The sequence below is a fragment of the Lynx rufus genome, unplaced genomic scaffold, assembly GCF_022079265.1.
Source record: "Lynx rufus isolate CCGP_SWC_20201006 ecotype Redwood Valley unplaced genomic scaffold, mLynRuf1.p SCAF_1, whole genome shotgun sequence".
Classification (NCBI taxonomy): Eukaryota; Metazoa; Chordata; class Mammalia; order Carnivora; family Felidae; genus Lynx; species Lynx rufus.
The window spans coordinates 170,635,134-170,650,616 of NW_025814823.1; the positions used below are offsets into that span (position 1 = coordinate 170,635,134).

Sequence of the window (15,483 nt, forward strand, 5' to 3'; positions counted from 1 at the left end):
TGGATCTTTCCTTTGCACACTTACTTCACACTTGTAGTTTTAATTTTTTATCCTTTCAATAGGCAGCTGTACTCTTCATTCAACTGTCTCAGACCCCAGCCTATGGTTTACTCTGAATACAAAGAACCTATAGGGGTTGTTCTGTTTTGTTTTTTCAACCTTTTAAGACACTTAATGTACAACTCAAATGCTTATGGCTTGTCACCGGACAGTAAATTGCTAATTACCTGAGCATAAAACATGCTGGAGAATCATCCTAACAGTGATCAGGTAGTCCCATTTGTAGTCTACTAACAGTATTCTTTTTAAATATGCCTTTTCAGGAACATTTGATGCCATGGCATGTTAAGTACTACAGAGCTAAAGCAGTCTCCTGTCAGCATTTTACAGCGTTTTACCATTTCTAACCACATGGTGGTGCTTCAAACACATTGTATTAATGTACTTTTTATTTATTTAATTAATTTAAATTCAACTTAGTTAACATACAGTGTAGTCTTGGCTTCAGGAGTAGAACCAGTGATTCATCTCTTACATGTGACACCCAGTGCTTGTCCCAACAGATGCCCTTCTCAATGCCCATCACCCATCTAACCCATCCCCCAACCCACCTCTCATCTAATAACCCTCAGTTTGTTCTCTGTATTTAAGAGTCTCTTATGGTTTGCCTCCCTCTGTATGTTAATCTTATTTTCCTTCCCTTCCTCATGTTCATCTGTTTGGTTTCTTAAATTCCACATTTGAGTGAACTCATACATTTATCTTTCTCTGACTGACTTATTTCCTTCAGCATAATATAGTGTAGTTCCATCCACATTGTTGCAAATGGCAAGATACCATTCTTTTTATCGCCAAGTAATATGCCAATGCGTATATACACCATATCTTCTTTATCCATTCATCAGTTGATGGACATTTGGGCTCTTTCCATAATTTGGCTCTGGATAGTGCTGCTATAAACATTGTGGTGCATGTGCCCCTTTGAATCAGCATTTTTGTATCATTTGGATAAATTCCTATTAGTGCAATTGCTGGGTCATAGGGTTGTTCTATTTTTAATTCTTTGAGGAACCTCCATACTGTTTTCCAGTGTGGCTGCACCAGTTTGTATTCCCACCAACAGTACAAAAGGGTTCCCTTTTCTCTGAATCCTTGTCAACATATTTTGTTTCCTGAAGTTGTTCATTTTAGCCATTCTGACAAGTGTGAAGTGTTATCTCATTGTGGTTTTGATTTGTATTTCCCTGATGATGAGTGATGTTGAGCATCTTTTCATGTGTCTGTTAGCCATCTGAATATCTTCTTGAAGAGTCTATTCATGTCCTCTGCCCATTTCTTCAATGGATTATTTGTATTTTGGGTGTTAAGCTTGGTAAGTTCTTTATAGATTTTGGATACTAACCCATTATCTGATATGTCATTTGCAAATATCTTCTCCCATTCTGTCAGTTGCCTTTTAGTTTTGTTGATTGCCCTTTGCTGTGCAGAAGCTTTTTATCTTGATGAGGTCCTAGTAGTTCATTTTTGCTTTCATTTCCCTTGTCTCTAGAGACATGGCAAATAAGAAGTTACTGTGGCCGAGGTCAAAGAGGTTGCTGCCTCTTTTCTCCTCTATGATTTTGATGGTTTCCTGTCTTGCATTTAGGTCTTTCATCCATTTTGAATTTATTTTTGTGTACTGTGTACGAAAGTAGTCCCATTTCATTCTTCATGTCGCTGTCCAGTGCTCCCAGCACCATTTGCTAAAGAGACTGTCTTTTTTTCCATTGGATATTCTTTCCTGCTTTGTTGAAGATTAGTTGGCCATACGTTTGTGGGTCCATTTCTGGGTTCTCTGTTCTATTCCTTTGGTCTATATGTCTGTTTTTATGCCAATACTTGTCTTGATGATTACAGCTTTGTAATACAGCTTGAAGTCTGGAATTGTGATACCTCCAGCTTTGGTTTTCTTTTTCAGGATTGCTTTGGCTATTCAGGGTCTTTTCTGGTTCCATACAAATTTTAGGATCATTTGTTCAAGCTCTGTGAAGAATGCTGGTGTTATTTTGATAGAGGTTGCTTTGAATGTGTATATTGCTTTGGGTAGTATTGACAATTTAACAATATTTGTCCTTCCATGAGCATGGATTATTTTTCCATTTCTTTGTGTCTTTTTCAATTTCTTTTATAAGCTTTCTATAGTTTTTAGCATCTAGAACTTTTACCTCTTTAGTTAGGCTTATTCGTAGGTATCTTACTGTTTTTGGTGCAGTTGTAAATGGGACTGATTCCTTGATATCTCTTTCTGCTGCTTCATTTTTGGTGTATAGAAATGCAACCGATTTCTGTACATTGATTTTATATCCTGTGACTTTACTGCTCTAGTAGTTTTTTGTTGGAATCTTTGGGTTTTCCCAGTCAAGCAAGCATCCTGCCATCTGCGAAGAGTGAAAGTTTGACTTCCTCCTGGCCGATTTGGATGCTTTTTATTTCTTTTTGTTGTCTGATTGCTGAGGCTAGGACTTACAGTACTATGTTGAACAACAGTGGTGACAGTGGACATCCTTGTTGTGTTCCTGACCTTAGGGGGAAAGCTCTCAGATTTTCCCCATTAAGGATGATATTAGCTGTGGGTCTTTCATATATGGCTTTTATGATTTTAAGGTATGTTCCTTCTATCTCTACTTACTTGTATACTTGCTCTTTATCAAGAAACGATGCTGTATTTTGTCAAATGCTTTTTTCTGCATCTATTGAAAGGATTGTGTGGTTCTTATTCTTTCTTTTATTAATGTGATGTATCACGTTGATTGATTTGCAAATATTGAACCAGCCCTGAAGCCCAAGAATAAATCCCACTTGATCATGGTGAATAATTCTTTTGATGTACTGTTGAATTTGATTTGCTGGTATCTTGTTGAGAATTTTTGCATCCAGTTTCATCAGTGATAGTGGCTTATAAGTCTCCTTTTTAGTGGGTCTTTGTCTGGTTTTGGAATCAAGGTGATGGTGGCTTCATAGAATGAGTTTGGAAGTTTTCCTTCCCTTTCTGTTTTTTAGAACAGTTGAGGAAAATAGGTATTAGGTCTTCTTTAAATATCTGGTAGAATTCCCTGGGAAGCCATGAGGCCCAGGACTTTTGTTTTGGGGGAGATTTTTGATAACCGCTTCAATTTCTTTGCTGGTATTGGGCCTGTTCAAATTTTCTGTTTCTTCCTGTTTGAGTTTTGGTAGTGTGTGAGTGTCTACGAATTTGTCCATTTCTTCCAGATTGTCCTGTTTATTGGCATATAATTTTAAATTTTTTTTTTTCAACGTTTATTTATTTTTGGGACAGAGAGAGACAGAGCATGAACGGGGGAGGGGCAGAGAGAGAGGGAGACACAGAATCGGAAACAGGCTCCAGGCTCCGAGCCATCAGCCCAGAGCCTGACGCGGGGCTCGAACTCACGGACCGCGAGATCGTGACCTGGCTGAAGTCGGACGCTTAACCGACTGCGCCACCCAGGCGCCCCATGGCATATAATTTTAAATAGTATTCTCTTATAATTGTATTTCTGTGGTGTTGATTGTGATCTCTCCTCTTTCATTTGTGATTTTATCTATTTGGGTCCTTTTATCTGTGTTATTTCCCTTCTTCTGCTGGCTTTAGGCTTTATTTGCTGCTCCTTTTCTAGCTCCTTTAGGTGTTGTGTATTTGGGACCCTTCTTGCTTCTTGAGATAGGCCTGAATTGCAATGTATTTTTCTCTTAGCACTGCCTTTGCTGTATCCCAAAGGGTTTGGACTGTCAGTTTTTATTTTCATTTACTTCCATGTATATTTAATTCCTTCTGTAATTTCCTGATTAATCCATTCATTCTTTAGTAGGATGTTCTTTAACTGTATGTATTTGAGGCCTTTCCACATTTTTTCTTGTGATTAGGTTTCATAGTTTTGTGATCTGAAAACATGCATGGTATGATCTAAATCTTTTTGTACTTGTTGAGGGCTGATTTGTGACCCAATAAGTGATCTATTCTGGAGAATGTTCCATGTGCACTTGAGAAGAATGTGTATTCTGCTGCTTTAGGATGAAATGTTCTGAATATATCTCTTAAGTCCATCTGGTCCAGTGTGTCATTCGTAGCCATTGTTTCTTTGTTGATTTTCTGCTTAGATAATCTGTCCATTATTGTAAGTAGAGTACTAAATTCTCCTATAATTATGGTATTATTATCAATAAGTTTGCTTATGTTTGTGATTGTTTTATATATTTGGGTGCATGCAAGTTGGGGGCATAAATATTTACAATTGTTAGCTCTTCTCAATGATTAGACCTCTTAATTGTAATATAATGCCCTTCTTTATCTCTTGTTACAGCCTTTGTTTTAAAATCGAGTTTGTCTGGGGTGCCTCAGTGGCTCTGTTGGTTAAGGATCTGACTTCAGCTCAGGTCATGATCTTGCAGTCTGTGAGCTCGAGCCCCACGTCGGGCTCTATGCTGACAGCTCAGAGCCTGGAGCCTAATTTGGATTCTGTGTCTCCCTCTATTTCTGCTCCTCCCCCACATTCATTCATTCATTCATTCATCCTCTTTTCTCTCTCAAAAATAAATAAATAAACATTTTTTTAAAGATTAAAATAGAGTGTCTGATAGAAGTATGGCTACTTTGGCTTTCTTTTGTTCTACATTAGCATGATAGATGGTTTTCCATCTCTTCACTTTCAGTCTGCAGGTTTACTCAAGTCTGAAATGAGTCTTTTGTAGGCAGCACATAAATGGATCTTGTTTTTTTAATCCATTCTGATATCCTTTATCTTTGATTGGAGCAGTTAGTCCATTTACACTCAGAGTGATTACTGAAAGATACAAATTTAGTGCCATTGTGTTATCTGTGGATTTCATGTTGATGGGGATGTTCTCTGGTCCTTTGTAATCTTTGCTGCTTTCCACTCACAGAGTCCTCCTTAGAATTTCTTGCAGGGCTGGTTTAGTGGTCATGAACTCCTTTAGTTTTTGTTTGGGAAAGTCTGTCTCTCCTTCTATTCTGAATGACAGCCTTGCTGGATAAAGGATTCTTGGCTGCCTATTTCTCCTATTCAGCACATTGAATATTTTCTGCCAGTCCCTTCTGGCCTGCCAAGTTTCAGTGGACAGGTCTGCTACTGGACCCTTCTGTGTCTATCCTGGTAGGTAAAGCACCTTTTGTCCCTAGCTGCTTTCAGAATTCTCTCTCTTTATATTTGGAAGGTTTCACTGATATGTCATGGGGTTGACCTGTTCAAATATTTTGTTTCTGTTTTGAGCAAGTATCTGGCTTGATTTCTTCTTGACCTTTCTTTTGGGGAGAATTCATCGGTCTTGCCATTTTGGCTAAGTTTCTGTGTTTTGTGTGTCTTACAAGCTTGTTATGTGTCCTGCACCTAAGAGTACTGCTACATGAAAAAGGAATTGCACACAGTCCAGGGCCTGGCACTCCAGGAAGTGTGTCTGGTATATGTTGCATGCACTCTGCTGTTGCATTTTGACTGCTCTATCCCACTTGTCAGTCCTCTACAGAGCTCCACCTTGCTGGCAGTGGTGGAGTGTTTGGACCTTTAACTAGGTGTGCAGTGATTTGTTTGTTGAGGTAGCATGGGGAAAAAAAAAAGTGTGGGGGAGCCTGATCCCATAAAAAGAGAAAAAGGAAAGGGGAGAAAAGGAAGCCAGAGAATCAAAAAACCATAAGCCTGATTCCAAAGAAAGAGGGAGAAGAAAAATGAAGAAAAATAAGCAGAAGAAAGGAGAACAGAACAAGAATAATTTTTTTTAAAAAGCCTGATCAAAAAATATATATAATAAGAAATGACAAAAACTAATCAGAAACTGTGACCCTGATTCCAAAGAAAAAAAGAAGCAGAAGGAAAGAAAGAGAGGAAAAAGAAAAAAAAAAAGTCTGTTAGTTCCTGGGGCTGGTGGCTATGCTGGTCTGGAGGAGAGGCCGGCTGCATTGGGTCAGTCAGTCTTGCCCCAGTAAATAAGCAGTTGCCAGACGTGGAGGGGCAGAATTTGGGTTGCTCTCTGAAGTCCCAGCATTTTGGTATTGGAGGAAAGATGGCATCACCCCAATCTCTCGTTCTTGGACTGGGGATCTCAACCCCTGCAGTTCAGGCAGCCCTTAAAGAATAGCGAGGACCGTCAGCTTACCCTGCACCTCAGTCATCCTGAGCCTTTCCTTTGGCACTCGGCTGGGATTCAAAACCTGATGTCTTGAAGGACCTGACACCATGTGAATCCACTCCCATCCTCTGGAGTAGAGCCTCTCCACCCAGCTGATGAAAGGCCTTTGGCTGACTCCTGCGGGGTCTTTTGTCCTTGGGGAGGCAATAAGCCCTTTCCCGAAAGTACTCCAGGAAGTGGACTGTTCTCTCCCAGTGCACCCCGAAATTGCCACACCACACTATGCGCTCCAGGGCCAGCTCCCTCCTCTCTAGGAGCATGCCCCATGGCTCCGCTCCAGACAAAGTTGTGCACTTCCTGAACCTTGGAGTTTCAACTCCAAAGCCTGTTTGCAAACAAAGAACTGGGACACTCCGTGCTTTTCTCTGCCCAGTCCATAGTCCAGAGAGGTTTTCCTCTTGTGCTAACTTGATGCCACACTTTTACAACCCCTCTCTCTCTCTCTCTTTTTTGTTTCTCCACAGAAAGGGTGCCTTCTCCTCCGTAGCTCTGCTGCTTTATCTCCCCCATTCACATACACACACATAGGTCCTGCCGAGCTGTTTCCCTCCAACTGTGGAGATCCTTCTGCCACTCCGCAGATTGATTTCCTGGGTGTTCCAAGTGATCTGACCTCAATACAGCTGTCTTTGAGGGACAAGGAAAATCCAGGTCCCCCTACTTCTCTGCCATGTTAACTCTCCCCAGAAGGTTACCTGTTGAAATGAATGTGGGAGAAAGGTGACATCCAAGGTCCCCTCCAACCTCAGTCTTGTTCACTGGATCAACCCAGCACCGATTATAGGACCAGAAGAAGAGCCAAACCCACTCAGTGTCCCTGTGAAAGCTTCTCTTGGTTGGCCATAGAGCAGGTGCCAGAAGGCAGGTTGGTGGGGCAGTGGGCAGAAGGAGGGGGCTGATAGCCCTGAGGAAACTTATGACAATGGCTACTGAGCAGGTGCAAGACAGTGTCAGGGGGTGGAAGGTAGGGGTATAATGGGGAGGCAGGGGTCCAGTGGTGAGGACAGAGTGTACAATGAAAAGGAGCCTGGGCAGCAAACGGGGCCTGGCTGTGCAGTGTATTAATGTACTTCCTACACTTAAAACTATAAGATGAAGATAGTTTTAACTTCACTGATACACAAAATCCAGTTAATTGTATACCGCCTATTTTCTGTCTCCAACACTAGGTCCTCTGGCTTATTTTTTGTCTTCAGTGTGTATGGATTTCCTCTCTATAAAAACCTTACTGGATCAGCCTTTGCTTTTCTAATTACTCTTTTCCACTTATCCATAAGATGGGAATAGTATTTTAATAACAGTTAAAACAATGAGATGAGTTGTCTATGTAAAGTGCCCAGCTCTCTGTAAGTTAGTTTGGTTTTTTTACCCAATATCCATCCCCTGCTTTCCCTTGCTCTGGGTTCCACCTAGAACTCCTTTTGACTCCTTTTGTCTGTTTTTCTAAAAGTCTATTTCTCTCTTGAACGTTTTCCTCTTCCTTCAATCACCTCTTTGCCATCTCTTCTGCTGCCTTCCAAGGTGTAACCTTTTTATCCTGTATTCTCTGCTTTTTATCCTATATTCACTATCTGGTAGAACTCATTTATTCTCATGAATCATTTTAACTCTAATCTCTAGCTGAATTAAATCATCTCCATCTCAAACTCAACTCATGTAAACAGTCTCATCTTATTACCCTGACAATTAGCTTCTTTTTGAGCCTCTTCTCCTTTTCTGCTAGTGGTACTATTGTTGTCTTTACCCTGAAGACTTAAAATTTTAGTTTTAATTTTAAGTAGTCTTGATTTTTATGTTTCTGTCATCCTTTATAACCAATCAGACATACGTCTTTTTCTGACTTTAGCAAGTGTCTGAGATTTGTCTGTTTCTTCCCACTATGAGGCAACCATTATCCTTTCAATGAATGCCACATCCTCAGATTACTATATTAGCTTCTCTCTTCCTACTCCGTCCATGTTCAGTGGTTTTTTTCCCCTTCTGGGGACCCAGCTCAGATTTCTGAGAATACTTTTTCCCTTGAAAATATACATTTATATATAGATCTCCTGTAGAACTTCTCCTGAAGCCCTTAAATATGAACTTAGTAGTGATCTATGGTCTTCATTAAAAATCCCTGATCTAGCCCCTGCATCTTAAAGTCATTCTGAACACTCCTGCCATTGTTCTCAAGTTGCAGTGCTTATACCCTTTTGGTGATTAAAGATCTGTGTTGAATCATATTTCCTAAGATCAGTTGTAGAAAGGCAGAGACGTTGTAGATGATAATGACTAACATTTACTGAGTGCCTCTGGAAGCCAGGCCTTTTTTCCTTTAATATGTCCAGCAATCATGTGCATAAAAGCTAGGTAGTACTAATCCCATTTTTATAGAATGGTCAACTGATTCTTAGGAGAACTAACTTGCCCAAAGTTATATAAGCAGTAGGTAGTGGATGCAGGGTTTAAACCTGTACTTAAGAATTCCAAGCACCAGGGGCGCCTGGGTGGCTCAGTCTGTTAAGTGTTTGACTCTTGGTTTCGGCTCAGGTCATGATCTCACAGTTCATGGGTTCAAGGCCCACACTGAGCTCTACCCTGACTGTGCAGAGCCTGCTTGGGATGCTTTCTCTCCCTCTCTCTCTGCCCCTCACAGTCTCTCTCTCAAAATACATAAATAAACATTTAAAAAAAAAAAAAAAAAAAAAAGCAAAACTCCAAGCACCGTACAAACTCTTTAGATGTCCACTAGCTGTTGCTTTTCAAAATGAGTCCTAAGAACTCATTTGAATTCTTGAGGGTGGGGGAACCACATGTGTCCTGTCCACATCTCCTCTCCTTTCCCTTCCCAAAAAGAATAGCTCCCAGCTTCACTGCTCTGTTACGGAATTTCATTTGAAAAAAGAATCTAATACCTAGGTAACACTTGAAGTTTGCAAGCCATTGGTGTTTTCCCTCTGTGGTCAATAAATTAGGATTTAAGAAGGGACCTAAAACAAATAATTTCTTGTGGCAAAATAAGCAAGTATTAATTTTTACTCATTTCATCATTTTTATTTCAGAGTGAGATAATACGAGATAACACTGGAATCTTGGAATGTGTTAAAGAAGGAATTGGAAGAGTGATGGGCCTAGGGGTGCCTCATAGCAAACGACTGCTTCCGCTTCTTTCCTTGATCTTCCCCACTGTGCTGCATGGGGTTCTGCATTACATCATCAGCTCAGCCATTCAGAAGTTTGTCCTGCTAATTCTAAAGAGAAAGACGTATAGTAGCCATCTAGCTGAGAGCACTAGTCCGGTGCAGAGTATGTTGGATGCTTATTTTCCAGAACTTATTGCTAACTTTGCTGCCAGTCTTTGCTCTGATGTTATACTTTACCCGTTGGAAACGGTCTTGCACCGCCTTCACATTCAAGGAACACGCACAATCATTGACAATACAGACCTTGGCTATGAAGTGCTTCCAATTAATACACAGTACGAGGGTATGAGAGACTGTATCAATACTATAAAGCAGGAGGAAGGAATGCTTGGTTTTTATAAAGGGTTTGGTGCTGTTATAATACAGTACACACTGCATGCAGCTGTTTTACAGATTACCAAAATTATTTACTCTACCCTTCTTCAAAATAGTGTGTGAGACCTCAGTTCCTGGTTAGTCTAAAAGACATAATCTGGGTACTTTGTTATGAAATTAGTGGGATAAAAGTGAAATACTGGGGGAAAGTGGATTAGAAAGTGAAACTGGTAAAAAAAAAAGCCCATGCTGATTATATTGACCCTTCTTTTTTTAAAACGTATAGGTACATATTTTGGATGAAAAATCCCAAATTTGAAAACTCAATGAAAGTAACACTCGTGAATTGAATTCTAGCTAATGTAGCACTCATGCTAAACTAAAAAGACCCTGTGCAGAAGCAAAAATTTGTCAGCAAACGTAAAACAATATTTCACAGAGCTAAGTTTATTCCATCTGACTTCAATATTTATTAGAAATTTATTTCACCTTCTAGATTGATATTGGTATGTCATCCTTAATCTAGTGTATAGTATCAGGGTAGTTTACCTTTAAACAAATAAACTGTGTCATCCGTGGTAAAGATGAGAAGGACTAGATTTGGCAGTGTGTAAGCAGGACTTGAAGAGTTTTAAATTGCATTGTCCCTGTACAACTTTTTAATGGCTGAATATTTATTATATAAAGCCATTTATGTGCACACATGTAACTCGGAATTTCCTTCATCTCTATAAAGTTTCCACTCTTAGATCAGCTTATTTCATAAAATGAATACTTACTGCTTGAATATCAGAAGAAAACATTAAAAGACAAGGTACCCAAAAGATGTAAGGCAAACAACCTACTTGTCCATATCCAAACCCAGCGTTTCAATGCCAGCAACTGAAACATCCGTCATATGTTTATAAAGTTTGATTTGCTTACCTAGATATGTGAATCAACAGTCTGGTTTTAGACCACTCCTAAGATAGAATAGAAAATAATCATGACAACTATTACTGTTTGCACATTTATGGATTGTGTACTGAAAGAAATGTTACTTGCCTTATATTTCTGAATGATTTGTCTTAGAGGAGAGACCATTAAAATTCACATGGGAATTTGTGCCTCTTGCCTTTTGTATAGTCATCATTAAATAATGGCTTCAGTTTTTATTTTATTTTATTTAGTTTTTGTTTGTAGTTTCATTCTCCAAACCAGATCTACAGAAAGGGAAAAGCAAGTTTATCCTTATCACCTTTTATTTAAACTTGTTTGGATGAATAACAAAGGAAAAATAAAAACTTTAAAGGAAATTTGTCCTTGCTTTTTATGAATGAGGAAAAGAAGTAAATCTCAAAAAATAATAAGCAAAAACATTGTTATCAGTTTGTTAAAAAAAAAAACCTTCCTGTTAAATTGAAGTTGGTGGGTGAGGTTCTTGTATAATAAAATAATAAGCATTTGACTGACCCAAACTTAAACATTTTAAAGTTTCATTTCCTCACATGAATGATCACAGTCAGTTTTACTACAAACTGTTTAGCACACAAACGCAGTGACTGCACTGGTGTTGTCCAATCTAGAAGGTGTACAGACTGAGATTTACTTGCTAAGTGTCAGCAAAATAGTTACTTTTTGTGATTAATAGTTTTAGAACCAAAAAATGATATCCCCAAAGTGCCAAACAGTATGTAAGTAGCAATTTTCTCTACAATCTTACGTGGTAGGTGTGTATGGTTTTTTTTTTTTTAAACTAAAACACGTAAGTTTTCCCTTTTTAAATTCCACCAAGAGGGGAAAATAAAACACCACTGATCACGTGTTGTACTTTGCAGTTAATATTTTGGGTTATGGTTTACTTTGCCCTACCTATGACAACTAAATTGTTTCCAATGCTTTGAACTGCTAAATAAATTTTTAGATGTTTATAAACTGTCCAACTTCCAATCATTTTTATTGTAATCAAGATGTTTCAAATAAGAGTAAACTTCAGAAAATACCAAGTTTCAGAAAATTTCCAGCAGAACAGAATCTGAATGGAATCAAGTATTAACTAGTGAAAATCCATGAGATCCTTTATCTAGTTAAAAATCAAGTATTTCAAGATCATTTGATGGAAGTAGAAAGAGTCAGTTATATAAAACTGTCTCATAGAATCATTATAAGACTGATAGACTGAACTTGTGTGTACACAAGTAAGGTTGATCTTCTCTTTGGAGAAAGAATGCAAATTAAGATTGGAATGTGGCAAGTAAAATACTAATTGTTCTTACTGCCATTCCAAATTAGTTGCAATATAAAAATTCTCAAAATTCAGGAACTTAAATGCTGTCCAAATATGCTTAAATGAAATTAGAAAGGAATATGTGAAATACACATTAGGCACACTCTTTCCCTTTTAAAATTTGCTCTCTTTCTTTAGCATATAGGTACCAAAGTCAAATATCCATTGGCTACATCTTTTTTAAGATGACAGTAGCTCAGAATATTTTAAAATTCAGTATGGTTAATAGTATTATGACTAAGATCCTATTAAAATGTTCCAGAGGCCCAGCGGTCCTCTTACATAAGCCAGGGTTTGGCCATGGAGCTCAGATATGATATGCTTGCTTTACTCTGTAGGATTTCTTAATCAGAGTCAAATAGTGTGAAAGTGATTGAGTTAAAAACTGAAAAATCTGATAAATACTGAGTATGTTATGTGAATTTATGAATTGATTTAGTACATTTGCATGTAAATTTCTTTCCCTTGAGCTACCTTTCTCTATTTTATGCACCCTTGAAAAATAATCCCTAGGTTTATAAAATTTATTGAAGTTTCCAAACTCCCAGCACTAGACGTTATAAATATGAAATAGTAAAAATCAATCTGATTTCAAAATGGCTGTGGTTTGGGAGGTTTGGTAATTCAGCCAGTATTTTCAGAAACAAAACTGGAGAGAGAAGTCTCACTTTTGCAAACATGCCTGACTACTCACAGCTGTCTTTTCAGCACTGGCTTTGTTACAACTGCACATTCACCTTACTGACTTGGCATGAATGCTTCAATATTTCTGTGTATTCATACATCTGCTTAGAAAATAAAATACAGTGCTTTGCTATTTGTTTTTTTCCACTGAGATTGTGGAGGGTATTTGCCTTCAGCTTGCTTATTAGATCTTTTGGAACATGAAAGACTATTTGCCAGCTCTTGAAAAGATATTCAGGGTTGAATTAATTACTTTCAATAACATGTAAGCAAATAAATCCCCTTGGTAGCAACCACACTGCAATAGAATTTGAGTGATATTTTGGCATATCTGCTTTCTCTTCTCTTTAAAGTAGCTGTGCATTTCTCTTGCTGTCTCTAATATAAACTGGATGTATACTGTCTTTCAAGTCATTGAGTATCACTAATATGATACCAAGTTGTATAGCAGAGTAACAAAAACTTGTGATTTAACAATGAATCTTACACAGTATTACCTCAGCTAGACAAGGTGTTTGTGTGTGTGTGTGTGTGTGTGTGTGTGTTTAAGTTGTTTTTGTCTAGTATTTTAAATGTTTTCAGTAAATTGTGTAATATGAAAAGGTTCAATAAAATGTTGAAATAAAAACAGTATTTTTCTCTTCCTGATGCTAGAGAACTACTGAGGCTTCTGGTGAAGGAAAAGTTTTATTTTTGTAGGTAGAAATGAAGATCAGGAAAAATACATGGAAGTTGAACTTTTTTCCCCACCACTTAAAAAGTCTTTCTTTTTTTAAATTTTTTTTTTTCAACGTTTATTTATTTTTGGGACAGAGAGAGACACAGCATGAACGGGGGAGGGGCAGAGAGAGAGGGAGACACAGAATCGGAAACAGGCTCCAGGCTCCGAGCCATCAGCCCAGAGCCTGACGCGGGGCTCGAACTCACAGACCGCGAGATCGTGACCTGGCTGAAGTCGGACGCTTAACCGACTGCGCCACCCAGGCGCCCCTTAAAAAGTCTTTCTGATGTAACTGTGATGTGGCTCACGAAACAAGTAACATATTTTCTAAAATAAGGTTTCAAATGCATTATATTCTGTAAATGTCTTCCACATTCCCATATTTAATCCTTACAACAGCCCTCGGGTATTTTCTGAGAAGTTCTATTGAGGGAAGAAATAGATACAGAGAGGTTGTGACCTCTCTAGTGTTAAGTAACTTAGGGGAGTGATGACAGCAAGATGGCAAGTATGCAGTTCAAACGTGTCCCTCCGTAGAAACTTAGGAAAAAAACCAGAAACTCAAAACCAACTTTGTCAGAACTCTAGAAAACAAGTTTATAGGAACCAAACGCAGAATCAAGAAAAAGGCAACTTAATGGTAGGAAAACTTTGTGCTGTTTTTTGCTTGCCTTTGCCCCCACTGCCCTCTCGGTATCTGTGGGAGCCCCTGTGCCACTGTGGAACAGTCTATAGTCCTTGATCCTGGAAGGAATAAAGGAGATGTTATTTGCAAGTTACTGTGTTTATGCATACTGACATCTCTAGGGGCTACCTGAAAAACTAATGCAAGGTTCTCATCTTTTTTCCCTAACTGGACCTCCACTCAGGCAAGAAAAATAGTAGGAATCCCTTGAAAACATTTTAAGGTGATCAGAAAAACCTTAGCCATTTAGGGCAAAGAATTACAGTTGAGACATAACAAAAGACTGTCTATAAAGCCAAGGAGGAAAGTCCAGGGAGAGAGTTGCCTTGGGGTTTTCAAAAGTCATCATACTAGGGAATTTAGAAAGCCACGCACATGCTCACGACAGGAGGCATGCTCAGAAAAGAACTGAGAAGACCCTCAGATGAACTATAAGCTCAGTGCAAGCAGGAAGGAAGGATGAGTCAGAGTTGCAAATGGCCTAAGAATTAAAGGGGTACTCTAACACACAGCCAATCCACAAAGTAAAGCAACTAACTAAAGCCAGAAATTGAACCTAGTCTTGTATCTAGTTCAGTGTCCTACCATAATAGGACCTCTCAAAGTCAGGAATAGATGGTCAAATAATATCTGCTCTTTAGGAAAAGAACAGTAGTTAACATTTTTGAGCACTTACTATAATGACTGGATCAGTAATAAATGTGTTATTTTACAAATTCTCTACAGCAACCTTATAAAGTAGGTCTAACAGTATCCTCATTTGACAGATGCAAGACTTGCAGCTGGGAGGTTAAGCCAAGATCATACAGATAGGAAGAAGAATAACTAGGATTTGGGCCAGGACTTGCTCAATTCTTGCACTCCTTGGCTGGTCACGAGGTCAAAGTTGGCCTTGCTTTAAGTAGTGACATCCAGTAGAAGGACTAAAGGACACCAGGGTTCTCACGAATTGATGAATCGCTTCTTAGCTTAATCTGTCCTGGGTCTATAATGGAAGAACTCTTTGGGAGATCCTTCCAAGTCCACACCATCTCCCTCCTTTCTTAGGCTGGAAACATTTCCCTTTCTCTTTAGGCTTCCATAGCCTCTTCATTCTTTCTGGTTACTTATGGACTTTCTACCTCGTAGTTTTGTGCAAGCACCTCTTAAATCCTCTGTATCTGTATCAGACATGTTTTCTCCCACTCTCACTACACAAACACATACATAGACATAATAAATTACATGACATAATACATGTTGAATGAATAAATGAATCTATAAAACTGTGCACCCAACCTTGTCTGTATATTTTGAAATGTTCCTTTTTAGCTTAGAATTTCAACACTGACAGTGACCTTTGGAAATCGTCTTAACTAGAACTCTCATGTCACAAAGGTGTAAAATGAGTCCTCTAGATGTTTAGTGATTTTACTAAGTTCATAGAATCACAGAGCTGGTGACATAATCC

General features: G+C 38.6%; 1 protein-coding gene across 1 annotated transcript in view; it reads left to right on the top strand.

Moving 5' to 3' along the window:
• The window catches only part of SLC25A46 (solute carrier family 25 member 46), a 28,839-nt gene extending 15,584 nt beyond the window's left edge, over positions 1 to 13,255 (top strand). Inside the window, exon 8 of the mRNA XM_047090173.1 lies at positions 9,222 to 13,255. Coding sequence (XP_046946129.1) covers positions 9,222 to 9,800 — 579 coding nt within the window. The 3' untranslated portion in view covers positions 9,801 to 13,255. The remainder of the gene's footprint in view (positions 1 to 9,221) is intronic.
• The last annotated feature ends 2,228 nt before the right edge of the window (positions 13,256 to 15,483 follow it).